Raw genomic sequence first — 19,495 nt, forward strand, 5'->3', positions numbered from 1 at the left:
GTTGTGTGAAGATCTTCTGGAGAATCAGCATCATTTTTTTAAGGAAATAAATATGCAGATCCTTATTAAGAGCAAACTTTAATGTCTCTAACTTATGACTGTGAAATGGTTGGTGGGAAATAGAATGAAAAGTTTAATGTTTCTTTATCTACTAATTGAGCCATTTAATTTTTAAATGTTTATATTAATCAGATAACCATATTCACGATGGAAACTTTAGGTCTAATTTCTTTTGATAATATTTATAATATAAATCAATCTTATTACTGAGAGGGCAAATTATACAAGGTATTTACAGGTACAGGTTCATATAACTGCAATGAATATAACTTTTTGTTTTTTGCTTATTTTGTGGGAGTATTATTGAAGATGTGATCAATAGACTGTAATCCACATATCTAAAAATAGTTAATATAGATCAAGTGAACATTACATTGCCATTTTAAATTCAGAAGAAATGTACTAATAAAGAGCACTTGTTGGGAATTTAGGGCGCTAAACTTTTTACCAAGTACAAAAAACCCTAAATTTACTTTATTATTTTGCTTTAGGATCCAACTAATAAAGTTATTTATTTATAAAATTGCTACAAGTCAACAAAATCTAATGTTGTCTTTTTAATGTTAGTAATCCACCTGTCGCAGCTTCCCAAAGTGCTGGGATTACAGGTGTGAAAGCCTACCTTTTTTTTAACTTATATATTTGATACATATAATTTTTTGGCTTTGAAACTTGCAACTTTTAGAACAAAACAGTCCTTTAAATTTTGCACTGCTCAATTCTTTTTTTGGTTTGTATTGTCTTTAATATAATAAAAGATATTACCTTTACATATTATCGTCTGTTTTTGATGACTCATCAATTTTGTCTATTAATCATATTTCCTTAAATTATACGGAATTAACAATTATTTTGATATTCAACAGTTTCTTATCAAAAGACAGAAATTTGATACTCTTCCTATAGTTTAATCTCACACTCTTTAGGCTAAAAGTGTAAGTTCAGGTTCAACAGAAAGGCTTTAATATAAAATTATCTAAATTTAGTTAAATAATGATGAACTTTACATTAATACAAGCTTCTGAAAAGTACATATAATCTACTGATGTAAATATAAAATATAAACTTTAAGGAACAAAAACGAAATACACAAAGGAAATATATATTATATAAAACATATATTGTTACTTTTCAAAAGTTTTGAAAGGGCATGACATAGAGTTACAGTAGTATTTTCCATACTTGTTTGACCCCAAAATCAGTACATACATATTAATATACCACAGAGAAATGGTGGTATAAAGGAATAAATGGGAGTTCATGAGCAAGAAGGGAAAGATATTTAAAGAGAGGTGAGTTTCACTTAGCTTCAACTAATCATGTCCTGACCAGCTTATTGGAAACTCCTGGATTAGATAATACTAATTTGTCTCATGCGTCCAGTATAGGGAGCCTATGGGCAGAGGCCAATGTATCTTAAATAGATACACAGACAATGGAAAACACCGGTATTATCTGAATAGGATTGAACTAAGTTTGGAAAGAATTCCTCAGGGAGACTAATTTGTGCTGGTTGGCTAAGCACAACTCGTCTGTTAAGAGGCTAGGACCATCACTGAATATATAAAGCAGCTTGTGAAGCAGAGCCTGATGGAATTTTGCCCTGCAGAAAGCACATTGGCTTACTTAAGGTGGGGGCTCCCTTGTGAAAACATCTAGGATTGAAGGAAGATCTGATTCTGGATGGAGTTTAGATTCTCTAGGACAGGTACTAGGAACTATTGTCAGTTCTGTAATAGATTGTGCTGGGTGAGGCAAATCACCCAGGTCAAAGGATTGGAACCTTTTTTTTTTGGCCTGAGATGGGAAAAGACTCCAAGTGGGGAAATTAACTACTGATGCCTAAATTACATGCTAGATTATGGCAAAAGAGAAAACCAGAAATAAATAAAAACATGGTTGAGACCAAACAATTTCATGAGAGTGGTTCTACTTGGATTTCTGCCCTATGCCTTAGATTTTGAGGCTTTCTAACTCTCAGGCATTCAAAAAGGACAAAGGAGAACGAAGAAAGAAATAAGGTAAGAAAAATAAGAGAATATATAACAGTCGACTCTAGATGAGAAAACACCAAACGCTCAAATATTGTAAAACAGGAGGCTATGCCCAATAGCAATTGTACGCTATAATTACCTAAAGTTTATACAAATTCCTTTTAAGAGGACCCTCGGGGTTGCGGTGATAGCTTAAACTGTTAAAAAAATGTCAAAACAAGCAGAATAAACAAAATCTCCAATTCCTAAATTGCTCCAGAGGGTTCCCGAATCCCCAAAGACACAGAGGTTTGCAAGATCTCAGTACGCACATTTGCACTTTCATCCGACCCATAGCGTCAGCCTATCAAATACTGTACATGGCTTTTCTCTTTCAAGAATGCTGGAACTTTGGGGCTTACAAAATATTAAATCATTTGCTCTTATTCGAAAGGGCGCCTTTCCTCCTAGGTTTATAGTACTGACACCTGAGATGCGGCTCCATCGTAACCATCAGAGGTGTACGGCGGGAGGTAGGGCGGGAAGGGACCATGGGACAGGGCGCAGGGGGCGAGCGCACGGCAGGCGGTGATAGGTCGCCACCCAGCTTCTCGCGGAGAGCAGAAAGGCGCAGAAGTCTGGGGACGGGACGTGACAACCCCAGCTACCGCCCTGCGCCCCGCGCCCACAAACCCAACGACGTCCGCGCAGGCGCACTACGCGGGTGCCCGGTGCGAGGGCGTCACCGGAAGTGTCCCGCGGCGCCCCGGATGCAACCGGGAAGCAGAGGTTGCCAGGGCGACGGGAGCTTTCCGGAGCTGCGGCTACTCACGATTGGAGGCGTAGAACCATTACTTGTCGCGGGCTTTAGCGGCCACCGTGACCCTCTAAGGAGGTTCCACGATGTTCTTCTACCTGACCAAGAAAGTGAGTTTCCCGAGGGGTGTCATCGTTTCTCCGCTATTCCCGCAGCCTGCAGCGATTCCCGCTGCCTTCCCAAGAAGCCCTGCGGCTTCACGGAGTCCCGATCGCGGCTTCGCCATCCCGCAGCCATCCTTCCCGCCGGGTCCAGCCTCCGACCTCCTCCTGCGGTTCTCAGAGCCCGGACCAGGTCTTGGCTGAGCCTGCAGCCCAATCGCAGCACTCTCCCTGCCCCTGGCTAGGTCCTTTTGGGTGGCTCCGGGATAAATCGACACGTGCTACCCTATCTTTCCTCTTCCACTTGTTGCTGATCCACGTGATTTATAAACTCTTTGGATCACTAGGAGCCGTTGGGGAAGAGAAAAGAAGTAACAATAGGATAGCCTAAGTATTGTGTGTGTGAAAAGGAATAGGGACGGGTGGTATTTATACCCTGTCCCCACCCTGCCTTTTAAAAAATCCATCCTGTGACTCTAACGTTGGCTTCCTCCACAGTCATTAATCTTCTCTTCTGTGCACTTCTTTTCCTCTTTCCCAAATGGTAGAACCCGGGTCAGTCCAGGGGACCATGCTCATTTTCACAACAGCTCACTTTTTTGTCTGCAATGCCGTCCGTTTTTCTTCTTGGAAGATTTTCTTCAGCTTTCTGTAGACTTACTTCCCAACTCCTTCGAAAGTTGTTAGTCTGGCTGTGGTTGCTTTTACAGATAGCCATTCCCGATAAGGTGAAGCTGAAGTGTATATCCTGGAACAAAGAACAAGGGTTCATAGCATGCGGTGGTGAAGGTGGATTACTGAAGGTTTTGAAATTAGAGACACAGACAGGTAAATGAATGCAAGCGCACATATTTGAAATTGGTAGAAAATTGGCTAGTGTTATTTGTTCAGTGCGATTTACTCATGGTATCTGTCGATATGCAATTCCGATTATTTTAAAGGGAAAACCACCTAAACATTTAATGGAATTTTCCTGGAGTATGTTTGCAATAAAGTTCAGATAACGTTGAATGTAAACATCAGATGATTTTTGCTGAGTTCTTAATGGACAATGAAAAATAATGAAGAATGAAAATAAGTCACTGTGTTATGCTATGTCTAATTGGTGTACTACATTACTAGAAGTCTAATAAAAATTGTGTGAGTCAACATTGCAGTAAGAAAATCTGGCAGATTGGCTGGGCACGGTGGCTGATGCCTGTAATCCCAGAACTTTGGGAAGTTGAGGTTGGGCGGATCACGAGGTCAGGTGTTGGAGATCATCAGCCTGACCAACATGGTGAAACCACGTCTCTACTAAAAATACATCAAATTAGCTGGGCGTGGTGGTGGGCGTCTGTAATCCCAGCTACTCTGAAGACTGAGACAGGAGAATCACTCGAGCCGAGATCGCGCCACTGCACTCCAGCCTGAGTAACAGAGCGAGACTCCGTCTCAAAAAAAAAAAAAAAGAAAGAAAATTTGGCAGATTATTTACACATCTATGTCATCCTTTCTGCTTATCAGATGCATTAGTGATTATTCCCCTAGTGTCCAAAAACAGAAAATGGGATATGTTTTACGTTTTTATTAGTAGGTCTCTTGTCTATGCAGCTTGAGTTCTTTCTTTATCTAGTGCTCTGGAATCACAACAAACAGCTTCCCACTTCTCTCTCTCTCTCTCTCTCTCTCTTTTTTTTTTTTTTTGAGACGGAGTTTTGCTCTTGTTACCCAGGCTGGAGTGCAATGGCACGATCTCAGCTCACCGCAACCTCTGCCTCCTGGGTTCAGGCAATTCTCCTGAATAGCTGGGATTACAGGCACGCGCCACCATGCCCAGCTAATTTTTGTATTTTTAGTAGAGATGGGGTTTCACCATGTTGACCTGGATGGTCTCGATCTCTTGACCTCGTGATCCACCCGCCTGGGCCTCCCAAAGTGCTGGGATTACAGGCGTGAGCCACCATGCCCGGCCGCTTCCCACTTCTTTAGCCTCACTACTGCTGTGCTAGATTGAAGATCTAGATAGGGTAATTGGAGTTAAATCTCAGCTCTGCCACAGGACTACTGAGTGACTTTCAACGAGTAGCTGAGGATTTTACTACTTTTGTTTACTCTTCCTTAAAATGAAAATGTAGGGGATTAAACTGAATTACATTTTTGTATTCCTTACAACCTTGCTTCTCAAACTGTGTTAGGTATAAGAATCACTGGAAGGAGTGGTTAAGATGGATTCCGAGCTCTACCCCACAACCAAAGACCCTGAATGAGACCTGAGAATTTCCATTTTTAGTGATGCTGAGTTGCTGGTCCTTAGACCCCACTTTGAATAGCATTACCTTACAGCTTTGAATGTTATATGAGTAATAAGTACTTACTGACGGTTTTCCATATACTTGGATGTTTAACCTTCACAATCTTGTTTGACTTCACAATGAAGATCTTGAGCAGTAGGTGTTCTAGGTGAGAAAACTGAGCCTCTGAGCAGTTAATAATTGTACTAGGTCACACAGCCAGTAAGTGGTAGAGTAAGGATGTGAAACTAAGTTTGTTTCACATTCAAATCCTTGTTTTTAACCACTACATAAAGGGCTAGTAGACAGCCTAAGTAAAGAAGATAGTAATTGTTTTGCTGTGGTAGGTTAATTTTATGAAATAAAAGGCAGATTTGGAAGATAAATACTTAAGTACCAATTAAGGTTTGGCTTATGCTGTTTTATAGTTCAATCTGTCAGTGCTTTAGTTTTTAAAACTGTATTAAAAGAAAGTTTCTTAAATGTATATATATATGTGTGTGTGTGTCTGTATATACATTATGTATATTACAGTATGTAGCAAGTTTTAAAATACATTAAGAAATGCGTTCATTTTGTTTAATGTTGAAGGCTTTTTTTTAAAAAAAGCATACTGCTTTTTCTACTCTGTCCTTTTGATGAGCTGTGGCTAGAGTATTCTTTGACATTAGTGAGCAAGATGGGAAATCGGTTCTTGGGAGGTTTGGAAAATGGAGTAATGTGTTTGTTTTGGAACTTAATAATGATTATGAATTGTGCTGGAAGAGTTAGATATGAGAAATATGACTGGGAGATTCTAACAAGATCAATATATTGTATTTGATACAAATAGTGATTCAGCAGAGCCCTCCAGTAACAATCATAGATACCGCATGCCTGCTTCACCTCAAGCACTGTGTTGTGCTAGAGATGCACCATTCTAAGTATAATGTTTTATAGCTCGGCTACAGCAATATAGAACAGCAATCCTTTACATCAAGAAATCATCTTCTGGCATAATTTTAAATGTCTATTTAGTATTTCATTATATTGGTGTTAATATATTATACTTTGCTTAACCAGTTCTAGTACTGGACATTTAGATGTCTCTGCATTTTTACTATTAAAGCAGCGGTATCTTTGTATCCAAATCTTTGCATAAGTTGTTAAGACTTTCTAGGATAAATCTCTAGAAATGGCATTCACTGGATCAAAGAGTCTGTACATTTGTACAGGTTTCTAGTATGTGTAGAAGTTTGTACCAAGTTGCATTTCCAGTTTTCAGTCCCTTGCTTTAGGAGGAAAGGAGCTGGAACCAGCAGTCCGTCTTTTTATATCAGGTTTACTTCTCCCACAGGCCAGCTTCTAGTGTTTTGCTGGAACTCATCTCCCCTCACCTCCTCAGGTTACCTCTCTCTGCTAATTTATCCTCTCTTTTTCCTTTCAATATCAGTCCTCTCTCTTTTTCTCTCCCTCACCAGTGACTTTCATGTTCTAAAACTAATGGACAGCTTTTATTGACTCATCGGGATTTGACTCGAAACATTGTTTTTCAAGACAGGAGAATTCAAAATGTTTAAGTTATTGTTATGTTTAAACATACTACTTTCTCTCCTCCTTCTCTGGTCAGTCCTCAGTCTCTTTGCTAGACTTCCCTCTTCTGTTAGAATTCCTAAGAACTTGCTTCTGGGCTCTCTAGTCACTTGCTTTCTGTATTTATTCTTTTATTCTCTTGCCCTCAAATGTCATCTGTGGTATGGGGTGAAGAGCCCCACATTTATATCTCCAGTCCAGTCCCGATTTTTCAGACTTGGGTGTCTCCACTGGAGTCTTTCACAGGCATTTCATACTTAAACTGTTCAAAACTGAACTCTTGATGTTCTTCCAAATCTCTTCTTTCAGTTCTCTCCATTTCAGCAAAATGTCTCAATTTCACGCATTTGCTCAAGCTGGAAATCTTCTCTTTTCCTCCCTTAACAGCATCTGCATCAGCAATCCTGTTGCTTTTGTCTCAAAAGCATATCTTGAACCCATCCTTTCCTTTGTCTCCCATACTCTCTCTATAGCTCCAGCTACCATCATCCCTCACTTGGTCTATTGTGAGAATCAGTTTTTCTCCTTCCATTGTCTCTTGCTTACTCTTAATTGTTCTTGACACTCTAGCCAGTGTCATTTTTTTTAAAGGGACCAGATGATATCATTTCCTTGCCAAAAGGTTTTTAAAGGGCTGACAGTCTGGGTTGGAGTTGCTTGTGGTAGGGTTTAAAGGTGATGACCCTGGCTTGGAGCTGCTTGTGGTAAGGATTGAGGGTGATGACTGTGGGTTGGAGCTGCTTGTGGTAGGGTTTGAGGGTGATGACTGTGGGTTGGAGCTGCTTGTGGTAGGGATTGAGGGACAACCCTGGTTTGGAGCTGCTTGTGTTAGGGATTGAGGGTGATGACCCTGAGTTGGAGCTGCTTGCGTTAGGAATTGAGGGTGATGACCCTGGTTTGGAGCTGCTTGTGTTAGGGATTGAGGGTGATGACCCTGGGTTGGAGCTGCTTGTGTTAGGGATTGAGGGTGATGACCTTGGTTTGGAGCTGCTTGTGTTAGGAATTGAGGGTGATGACCCTGGGTTGGAGCTGCTTGTGTTAGGGATTGAGGGTGATGACCCTGGGTTGGAGCTGCTTGCATTAGGGCTTGAGGGTGATGATCCTGGTTTGGAGCTGCTTGTGTTAGGGATTGAGGGTGATGACCTTGGTTTGGAGCTGCTTGCGTTAGGATTCGAGGGTAATGACCCTGGGTTGGAGCTGCTTATGTTAGGGATTGAGGGTGATGACCCTGGGTTGGAGTTGCTGGTGGTAGGGATTGAGGGTGATGACCCTGGTTTGGAGCTGCTTATGGTAGGAATTGAGGGTGATGACCCTGGGTTGGAGTTGCTGGTGGTAGGGATTGAGGGTGATGACCCTGGTTTGGAGCTGCTTATGGTAGGAATTGAGGGTGATGACCCTGGGTTGGAGCTGCTTGTGGTAGGGTTTGAGGGTGATGTCCCTGACTAGAATTGAGCTGGCATTTCTTGCTTTTCCTGCTACGACTGCCAAGGCCTCCATTCTCTCATCCTCATGAGAGTAGAGAGCCCTGAAAGCATACATTTGCAACAGGGAAAACGTATTTCGGGCCATGCAAGCCAGCTGTAGCTGCCTGCTCAGTTTTCCAGGACCTGTGGGCAGTGACATTGCCTCAATCTTCCAGTATGCCCAGGACAACAAGATTGACCAGAAATCTCAGGTAAGGTGTCCATAGCTATACCCACGGATGCGTCCATAGTCCTTTGCAGTCAGTCATTCACACAGAGAAGCAAGGGAACCAGGTGACCCTGCCAGAGAGTCTGGAGAATATGGTACCATCTCCTCAGAATTGTATTATCCTTATGTGTTGCAAAACAGTCTTCTTTATATTTTGATTCTAGTTTTCAAGCTTATTGTGCAGCACGTAACAGGAATTTCTTTTGATATTGGGCTGCTGACAACTTCTGTGAATGCAAACAAAAGCATTGTCAGTCATGCTTTTCTAAGAGAAAGGCTCTTAGAGATTTAGTGTGCTTGGTTACTGGTGTGATTAGCAGGGTCTTCTGTTCTTCTATATCATACCTTCTACTTTCAGTCGCTTTATTACACCTTAATCTTTTAAAAGACTTCTTTGGACTTTTTGATGTTCTTTGGGTTATTGGAATAGCTGATTTCATTCTGAAATTCCTTTACATGAGTTTAAAATGCATTATATTTTGGTATCCTCTTTCAACAGGCCTTTTAAATCCAAGGGTTACTGGTATGTGCTTTTAGAAGATTTATGTCAGTATTACCAGATTTTTGTTCACATACCAGTTTGGTTTCATTACCTTATTGGCTGTCTGGAGTCTAGTAATGTAACGAATGGAATCTTGGGATATTATTGCTGGCTTTACTCTACATCATTTAAATCTTTTGGCTTTTTTATAGACATCTGAGAACTTTCAGGTGGGTTTTATGAATATTTTGTACAAGATCAAGTTATGGAGTTGCTGCCAACAAGAGACCTTTTCAGATGTGGATGATATTTGTTCAGTACATCAAACTGAATTTCAAAGCCTGTTCTTAACTGTCAGCATGTATTTTGTCAAGAGTGCCCTACCTTACAGTCCAACAGAGAGAAAACATGGGTGGTCCATTTAAATCGCATATCACCCATTTCACTTAGTTTGGTTACAGTGACACCAGAAGAATGGATTTTTCAATGCTAGAAGTTAAGAAAATTGTTTCGACCAAATATTTTAGAATATTATAATAAAGGGTGTTGTAAAATTTTTAAAAGATTAAATGAGTGAAAGAACCCTATGTTTAAAAAAATCATGTTCAGCCTCGTGTGTGTTGGCAACATTTAATCTTAATTGTTTGACAGATGATTGCATTGTTAAATTGTACGCGTGTACTCTTGGGTTAAGAAAACAACAACTGGGTAATTAAAACTAGTGATTTTAGAGGAAATGAGATATTTTTTCCTGACTGTTTTCAGAAAAAGAATATTTTTCATAATATTTTAAGATACTTGCTATGTGAAAGTAGAATTTTCTTTAGCATTGGAATAATTCCCATTCTCACAATTCTTAAAATCTTCATAAAATTTGTATTTCAAATGAAAGTTTTAAATGCTATGTTTTATGTGTAACAGATTTCTAAGCAAAGATTAATTTATTGAGATGACATTTTAACATTATGCTCTGTAGGATAATTTTTTAAGATGTCTTTAGAGGTTTTCATTACACTTTCGATAAAATCTCAAATTCTTATTGTTTTCTACAAATACTTCATCATTTTTCCTGTGCCTATCACTCCAGGCTTGTTTAATGCAATTTTCTCCCCTGTTTGTCCAAATAGGCCTTCTTAGAGTTTGTCAAGGGTTCTAAGTGCCTACCTCAGAGCCTTTGCATTGCTGTGTCCTAGCCTGAACTACTCCCCTTCTTTCTTTGCCTTTCCTGGCTATCTCCAGTTTACCAGCCCAGCTTGGGTATCAGGTCTTCTGAAAGCTTTCCCTGGTTCCCCGTCAATCTATAATTAAGTCACTTCTGTTGCTGTTTCTTATTATGCCTTCATGTTCCCAGTTTATAGTTACATTTATGGGGGTGTGAGTGTGTATTTAATATTGGTCCTTCAGACTGTAAGCTCTGAGGAGAAAGGGGAAATGACTATTTTGTTTGTCATTTTATACAGAGAACCTTTTATAATAAACATTTCACATTCAATATACATTTGTTGAATGAATGAATACATGAGTGGATATAAGATTCTGTGTAATCTAGTAAAAACTCATTTCAAATTCTATGTTGTTTTGATCCCTTGTAAGCTGTAGAGTTTTCAGTCTGTGGTCCATAAATATTTCTATTTGTGGTCTTTTGGAAAGGAATAAGAAGCAGTGATGATTATTAATATATTTAATGTATGAGTAAACAATGTTCATTTATATATTTTGTTTTATTTTACGAGAATATTTTTGCAAGAGGTATAGGTTACTGTTCATATTTGTACCATGAGAAAAATAAATCAGAATGAGATATACTTAAAAAAATGATTAATACTGCCCAAGAATACAAAAAAATGTCAAAGTCTTATACTATGTCACTTTTAGATATTTAACATAGTAGTTTGTTTTGTTTTGTTTTAGATGATACAAAATGGAGGGGTCTTGCGGCCCCAAGTAACCTTTCTATGAATCAGAATCTTGAAGGTCATAGTGGTGAGTCATGCAATTTCTTTTAAGGCATGATTGAGTGGTATTTAGGCATTTAGAAAGTACCTGCTTAATGCAGAAATATCAACATTTTAAATAATGGTCATATTTCAAGTACAGATGCTCTTTGACTTACAATGGGGATATGGTCCAATAAATCCATTGGAAGCTGAAAATGCATTTAATACACCTAACCTACTGAACATCATAGCTTGGCCTAGCTTACCTTCAATGTGCCCGGAAAACACTAGTCTGCAGTTGGGCAAAATCATCTGACATAAAGTGTATTTTATAATAAAATGTTTACTATCTCATGTAATTTATTGAATTCTGTACTGAAAGTAAAAAACAGAATGGTTGTGTGGGCACTTGATGTGCGGCTACTACTGAATGTGCATTGCATTCCCACCACCGAAAAATCATTTAAGTATTACCATTGTAAGTTGGGAGCTATTTGTAATCATTTCTGTTGAGTCTTAAGTAATATAACTTAGAGTCATTCAACTTTTACATGAGTAAACAACATCTTAAACAAATCTAGGAGAAAGTAGCTGTTATTTTATATATTGAAAATACTCCTGTCTATGAGTGTTTTATATGTATAATAATCCTTTTTAGAATCTGTCCTATGATTCCAGATTAAAGGAGACTGAAGAGACCAGGCATAGTGGCTCACATCTATAGTTCAAGCACTTTAGGAGGCCAAGGTGGGAGGATTGCCTGAGGCTAGGATTTTGGAACCACCCTGGCAACATAATGAGACCCTGTTTCTATCAAAAATAAAAAAAATTAACCAGGCGTGGTGCTGTGTGCCTGTAGTCCCAGGTACTTGGGAGGCTGAGGTGGGAGCATCCCTTGAGCCCAGGTGCTTGAGGCTGCAGTGAGCCATGGTTGTGCCACTGCATTCCAGCCTTGGTGACAGTGTAAGATCCTGTCTCAGGGGGAAAAAAGAAAGACTAAAGATTGAAGACACATAACAACTAAATGCACTGTATAATCCTAGATTGGATCTTGGAATGAGAAAAACAAGTGTCTATACAGAACATTATTTGGACAATTGGTAACATTTGAATATGGACTGTGAGTTAGATAATAATAGTGTATTAGTGTTAAACTTCCTAATTTGTAATATGATTCTGAAAGAGAATGTCTTTATTCTTAGGAAATGTACACTAAAGTATTTAGGGATTAAAAAATTAAAAGTCATCAATTATTCATGTACCCTAGAGCTTTAAGATATGCCTAAGAGTATTTTACTAATAGAATGGAAAACAGGGATGAGGGGTTGGCAGAAGAGAGATTATAGGGCATATCTACCAAAAAGGATTAACAAAAATCCCTTAAACAAGTACTTAGTATGGTGTCCTTTGGACAGCATTGTTTTTGGGAGTCAGGCCAATTGGGTAAACCATGCTTGTATTTGTTTCTGTCATTAGATATGTGGTAGTTCTTGTAGCTAGCCATGATAGGTGTCTTCACTGGCATGAAATAAGGATAGATATGAAAAATAGTATTATGCACTGTTATAGAAAAATAGTGATATCAATAACTGCATCCTATGAATATTTTTGAGGAATATAATAAAGACTAGTTAGCTGTACAGGAACCATATTGATTTTAACTTGATCTTGGTGTTCATATAAAAATATAAATTTGAAATTAATTGCAACCTTTAAGTTTCTAAATTGTTTTATAATGTTCTAGGTTCTGTTCAAGTTGTAACATGGAATGAACAGTATCAGAAGTTGACTACCAGTGATGAAAACGGGCTTATCATTGTGTGGATGTTTTATAAAGGTATACTATACTAGGAGAGCTTATTTCCTTTTTCACAAGTTGGCATCTGGATCACAGTATTTGGATGGGTAAATAACATCTCCAAAATAGACCCCTTTTACTTAGCAGGAGTGCATCCTGACTGTGCAGTGATGATATTTCTGGACTTATTGCTGCCTGCTTTTCACTTTTTATTTTTAACTTTAACCCTGTATTAAGAAAGTGAATTAGCTGACGGTTGGCTATCTCCAAAATGAACTTAGACTCTTAGCAGAAGAATAGCTTCTACTTGAGATAGCTCCTTCCCCCCACCAAGATTTCCAATAAGAATTACTTCCTAGGTAGTTCCAGTTTATAATTACATTTATGTGTGTGTGAGTGTATATTTAATATTGGTCCCTCAGTAGACTGTAAGCTCTAAGGGGAAAGGGGAAATGACTATTTGGTTCATCATTTTATATGTAGAGCCTTTTATAATGCATAGCACAGTGTACACGTTCAATAAATATTTGTTGAATGAATGAATAAGTGAGTGGCTGGAGTTAGTAGATAACAACACATTTAGTAAGAAGTCAAAGACAATAATTCATTTCTTGCATGGGCCAGTTAGCTTCCTTTTCTTTTATGGATATAGATTTTATCTCAACTCTGATTACTGGTTCACAATTTGTGCCTCTTGTCTACAAGAGAGAGGGAGAATAAAGGAAGGATTAACTTAGATATACCACTTTTACCAGAAAAACAGCTCGTAATACATGGTCTCCTGAGGCCTGTAGTCATCATCTTCAAAAGGGAAGTGTACCTTAGTTCATGTGTGCTGTTTTAAATGGTAGGGCATACCACTGAAAAAATCTTCATTAAAGATAGGCTGTAATACTTTAATTTTTTAAAAGGATGTCTGCGTTTGTGTGTGTGTAGGGGATAGAATGTTAAAGTTCAGTGGACTGGAGTAAACTTTGTCTGTTTCCAAGGTAGGTCTTCAGGTCTTCTCTGGGTCTCAGTCTTGATTCTGTTACCCTGTGCTGCCCAGTTATTCCAAATTATGTGATTATTTGCTTGGCTGCAGGTCAGAGTTCCCTATGTCAGTATGTATATAAAAAAGCCTTTAAAAAAAACAAAAACAAAACAACCTACTTTTTTTTGCCTCTAATTTGGTTGTGCTACAAGACAAGTTACATGTCATTCCTACCCTGCATATAAGTAGAATATTTTTGTCATTCAGCATTAGAGATGTGGTAGCATTAATGTAATATAAACTGATTACTAGTTTTTCAAGCAGGCTTAGAGTTTTACCTAATATGCTGTGGATTTTTTGCCCTCATTCTCTTTATGATGGTAACTAATATGTTGTATTTAATATGCTTGTAGTTAACCACTGGAGAGTTTATGTGTACGTATAAAGTTATTGTTACTTGGGTTTTTTTTCTTGGTTATGATCTGAACCATATTGTTCAAGTGGAAAAAGTTAGGGTTTCAGAAAGATTAGTAGGTTTGGCTCCGCAAAAGCAAATGAAGTTTATTTTTTAATTGACAGAAAGAGACAGGAAAGAAAGAAAGAAGAAACAAAGGAGGGGCATTTATTATGTTTTCTATGATAATCTTTGAAGCAATGATTAGTTAAGCCCAAGTTAATTTTTCATTTTGTTTTTGTTGGATTTGGAAGTTTTATAGTTTAATGTCTCAGGTTGTAGAAAACTTTGCAGTTATTTATCCCATGGTGTACTTTATGGAATGCTTTCAATTTTTAGCTACTGTTTAATAGATGTGAAAGTTTTGACTTGTAATTTCTTAAATTTGTGAAAACAGGCACTTGGATTGAGGAGATGATCAACAATCGAAATAAATCAGTTGTTCGCAGTATGAGCTGGAATGCTGATGGACAGAAGATCTGCATTGTATATGAAGATGGGGCTGTGATAGTTGGTTCAGTGGATGGTAATGTGTTGGTCAGACATAGACTTAAGATCGATATCTGGCTGACAGTTTTCTGTAGAGATTTAAGTTAATTATCAAATGTTAGCATTCTGATTGAAAAATAGACATAAAAGGGAAAATATTTGATATCCAATTCGATGACACTCAAGAACTGTTCTTTGGTTCTAACCATCTGTTTTTATATATATTCAAGGAAAGTCTATTTTTTGATTTCCTGCAGTAGCACTGAAAAAAGTGAATTAACTTTTCAGCATTATTTTAAACATATCTGCCTCATTATGTAATTTGTCTTTATATTGGTTAGTCTGTATACATATATAGACTTTAGTTTCAAAAAGTGTGTGGTCACTTTCAGTAGAACTGAACATGTCATTGTTGGTTGTAGTTTATAGCCTTAAAAACCCATATTTTTCAAATTCTAGTAATAGATAAAACTGGGTCTTCTGAGAGTCTGCACCTTTGTTTTAACTTGAAACTCTATAGAGAAATAATTTGTTTTAAAATAATTTTCATCTCTCTCTCTCTCTGTGTGTGTATGTGTGTGTGTGTGTGTGTGTGTGTGTGTGTAAAACTTTACATAGTCAACAAATGTTTCTGAGAGCCTATTCAGCAATAGGTATCATTTTATGAACTAAGGGTACAGCAATGACCAGACCTAGATCAGGAGAGATGCATAAGTAACCAAGCAATTACAGTACCCTGTGATAAGCGCTAAGATGGGGAAGACACAGGAGCATGTAGAAGTGCCACCTAATGCAGACTTGGAAGGAACAGGAAAGGCTTCCTGGAGGAAGTGATGCTGATGCTGAGGCAGTAGCCATATGGTAGGTTAGTGCATAGAACGTCTCAGCCCTAAGAAATAGCATTTGAGAAGGTCCAGAGGAGTTGCACTTAGCTATGTCTGGGCTATTGGAAAATGTGAATATCAGTAGGGTATAATACTAAAGGTGAAGAGTAGTATGTAATGAATCTAGAGAGAGAAATAGAGGCCAGATCATGCAGATTATAAATTATATTAAGGCATTTAGACTTAAGTCTAACAGCACTTGGGAGGCCAATGAAAAGTTTTAAGAATGGGAATGAGATAAGATTCTTTAGAAACACCTCTGTACTACATATAAAGAATAGAGAAAGGAAAGAAAGATAATGGGCAGCTGTATCAGGAAATTTCTCTGGCAATTCAGGGGAGAGATGACGTTGGATGGCAGCCATCCAGGTAATGACAAAGGGGATGGAAGTAAGTAGATTTTAGATATACTCAGGAGGCAGAATAGATAGGTCTGGGGATGAGAGGATGGAAGTCCCCAGGGCAGTTTCCAGATTTTTAGCATGGGCAGCTGGATGGATGGTAATGCCTTTCATTGAAATAATGTGGATATGCTGATTTTGTCATGCCATAGGCCATTCCAGCAAATATATCCAGACCATAGTTAGACATACATATCTGCAGCTCAAAAACATCTGTACTGAACACAAAATTTTGGAAACCACCAGCATATGCTTGGTAATTTAAACCTTTGGAATAGTTGAACAAAATTAAGGGCCATCTTAGAGTTAAGAATCATCAACATTTAGGCTGGGCACGGTGGCTTATGCCTATAATCCCAGAACTTTGGGAGGCCAAGGTGGGAGGATTGCTTGAGCTCGGGAGGTTAAGACCAGCCTGGACAACAAAGCAAGACCTTGTCTCTGTTAAAAATAAAAAAATTAAAAACCAAATTATTATCTGAGTGTGGTAGCACACTCCTCTAGTCCCAGTCACCTCGAAGGCCAAAGTGGGAGGATTACTTGAGCCTGGGAGGTCAAGGCTGTAGTGAGCCATGATCTTACCACTACACTCTAGCTGGGGCAACAGAGTGAGACCCTGTCTCAGGGGAAAAAAAAAGTCGGCAACATTTAAGGGATGGGCAGAAGAAGGATGTTGAAAAACAGAAGTCTTGCAGATAAAGGAGTATATGGGCTAATGGAAGCCAAAAGAGTGTCAAGAAGGAGGGACTGGTTAAAAAAAAATGTATCAGTTGGCTTTAGCAGCAGGCCATCAGTGACCTCCATGAAGGCAGTTTCTTTCTTTCTTTTTTAAACAACAGAAATTTATTTTCTCAGAGTTCTGGACCCTAGAGGTACAAGATCAAGATGTCAACAGGTTTGCTTTCTTCTTTTATGTATTATTTTTATAGGTTTAGGGGGTACAAGTGCAGGTTTGTTATGTGGATATATTGAATATTGGTGAGGTCTGGCTCTGGACTATTAGCATATAACCATCACCCAGATAGTGTATGTTGTAGGCAGTTTCAATGGAGTTGTGGGGCAGAAGCCAGATTGGGACGTGTTAAGGGTTGAGTGGGAGTTAAAGTGGAGACTGTAGGTGTGAAGAATTCTTTCATGAAGTTTGGTTGGGAAAGGAAGGGTAGAAACAGATAGGGAACTTGGTGTTAAGAAAAGTGTTTATTTTGTTTTATTTTATTTGAGATGGTGGTTTCAAAGAGAAATAGATCTGTGTGTTTAAATCCACACAAGAAAGAATGAAGAATTTAATGAGAAAGAGAAAATGAGAGTAGTCATTAAAGTGAGACCTTTGCAAAGCTAGGAAGGGATTAGATCAGAGAATACATAGAGGAATTAGCCTTAGGTAGGGATCTGCCTGGAGAAATACCTCTTCTTTTGGATTAGAGGGCAAAGCAGAAATTGTAAGCATGGATTCAGTTATGTTCTGAATGGCTGAAGATAGGAAATGAAGAATTTGTTTTTTGGGTGCTTTTATTTTCTTTCCAAAGTAGAAGATGGGTTCAACTGCTAATTAGGAGTGAGATCCAGTGTCAGAGTTTAGAAGAAAGGGGAGAAAATTTGAAAGAATTGCTATTTCAATGTCTCTTTAGGTATTTGGCACATATAGGCACTCAGTAAATGTTTATTGACCAAATAAATTGAATGAATGCATGAATGCTGTGAGGAATTTGAGAGACCTTTAGGAAAACAAAGATTTTGCAAGCAGTTGTTCGAGGGTCATGATTCTCTAACAACTTTTAATAATGTTTTGTTTTAGGCAATCGTATTTGGGGAAAAGAACTGAAGGGTATACAGCTATGCCATGTATCATGGTCTGCAGACAGTAAAGTCTTACTCTTTGGAATGGCAAATGGGGAAATACACATTTATGACAATTTCGGGAATTTTGTAGTAAGTCTGTGTATTCATCAGTCTTGTTTATACAATTTTATATGATTATTGTACATGTCATTCATGTTTGTATGCACATTTATTTGTTACAATGCTTTCTGTAATTAAAGTCTTCAATTCAGATTTTTTCTTTTCCTAATCATCTACAATTTTTTAAAATTAAAGTCTTGGTTTTCTCAAGGCAAATTAGTGCAACATGTTAGAGTGTCACTTTTAGTTCCAATTTTGTTGGTAGGTAGAAAGGACAAGACGTCAGTGCATTGAAGCAGAGGGATAATGAGTAGGACAATGTGCAGTTTAAGTTTTTTAAGTGTCTTCTGGTATCTCAAGCCAAAGTTTACATTTAGATACCAAAGTTATTTTTGTAGCAAGCTACAAAAATGGTTGTTTGTAAAAAGAATGAGAGACTTAAATTGTAAGAAAAAATCAATCCCTCGAAAGAAGGTAAAATAGAATAGGCTCAGGCAGCATAATCTGCAGAAAAATTCTGGCTTTGCAAGGTGTAGCTATAATAGATCTATGATCTACTGATGGGGCAGTTCTGTTTTTTAGCAAGGGCTAGGACACTAAGTAAATCCACTCACTGGTGGAAGAAAAATACTGAACTTTTGTATGACATTTTGCTGTTTTCAGAGTACTTTCATATACTTGTTATTTGAGTCTCATAAAAACTCAGTATTTTTTTAATCCTCATTTTTTACATGTGGGCAAAATGGGGATTTAGTTGATTTGCCCAAGGTCTGTATACTAGTGGGTGATAAGATTTTTATTTGCAACCTGATTTTTAGTTTGTGTTTTCAGTGTTCTTCCTACAGAGCTCTATTGAGTATTGTAGCTATGCTGCTCTGCTTTGAAATGTAAAGTATTAAACCTAACCAATTTTATTTAGATAAAAATGAAACTGAGTTGTTTGGTGAATGTCACTGGAGCTATCAGCATTGCTGGGATTCATTGGTACCATGGTTCAGAAGGCTACGTGGAGCCTGATTGCCCTTGCCTTGCTGTTTGCTTCGACAATGGAAGATGCCAAATAATGAGACACGAGAATGACCAAAGTAAGGAATATTTCTGCTTTAAAAAATTTTTATATTTCTAATTTTTTTTTTTTTTGAGATGGAGTATCACTCTGTTGCCCAGGCTGGAGTGCAGTGGTGCAATCTCAGCTCACTGCAACCTCTGCCTCCTGGGTTCAAGTGATTATTTTGCCTCAGCCTCCCCAGTAGCTGGGTCTATAGGTGCATGCCACCACGCCTGGCTATTTTTTTGTATTTTTAGTAGAGACCGGGTTGCACTGTGTTATCCAGGATGGTCTCGCCTTGGCCTCCCAAAGTGCTGGGATTTCAGGCGTGACCCACTGTGCCTGGTCTTAATTTCTAATTGTTAACTTTTTTTTTGGTGACAGGGTCTCACTCTGTTACCGAGGCTGGAGTACAGTGGCACGATCTTGGCTCACTGCAGCCTTGGCTTCCCGGGCTTGAGGGATCCTCCCATCTCAGCCTCCCGAGGAGCTGGGACTACAGGTGTGCACCACTACCCCTAGCTAATTTTTTATTTTTCATAGAGACAGGGTTTCGCCATGTTGCCCAGGCTGATCTTGAACTCCTGGACTAAAGTGATCTGCCTGCCTCAGCCTCCTAAAGTGTTGGGATTATAGGCGTGAG

At 38.4% G+C, this 19,495-nt stretch overlaps 1 protein-coding gene across 6 annotated transcripts in view; it reads left to right on the top strand.

The window, feature by feature from the left end:
* Positions 1-1,685: 1,685 nt before the first annotated feature.
* The window catches only part of WDR35 (WD repeat domain 35), a 72,959-nt gene continuing 55,149 nt past the window's right edge, over positions 1,686-19,495 (top strand). For 3 of the 6 annotated variants that reach the window (XM_035273138.3, XM_035273140.3, XM_078348446.1), the window contains exons 1-7: positions 2,802-2,960; positions 3,662-3,779; positions 10,881-10,952; positions 12,651-12,743; positions 14,529-14,657; positions 17,701-17,834; positions 18,724-18,889. In XM_035273138.3, the coding sequence (XP_035129029.3) occupies positions 2,937-2,960; positions 3,662-3,779; positions 10,881-10,952; positions 12,651-12,743; positions 14,529-14,657; positions 17,701-17,834; positions 18,724-18,889 (736 nt within the window). In that variant the 5' untranslated portion in view covers positions 2,802-2,936. Of the gene's footprint in view, positions 2,961-3,661; positions 3,780-10,880; positions 10,953-12,650; positions 12,744-14,528; positions 14,658-17,700; positions 17,835-18,723; positions 18,890-19,495 lie in introns of all 6 variants that reach the window. The other 3 variants (XM_035273137.3, XM_035273139.3, XM_078348445.1) reach the window with 1 other exon arrangement.

Source organism: Callithrix jacchus, chromosome 14 (genome assembly GCF_049354715.1).
Source record: "Callithrix jacchus isolate 240 chromosome 14, calJac240_pri, whole genome shotgun sequence".
In the NCBI taxonomy this organism is placed as follows: Eukaryota; Metazoa; Chordata; class Mammalia; order Primates; family Cebidae; genus Callithrix; species Callithrix jacchus.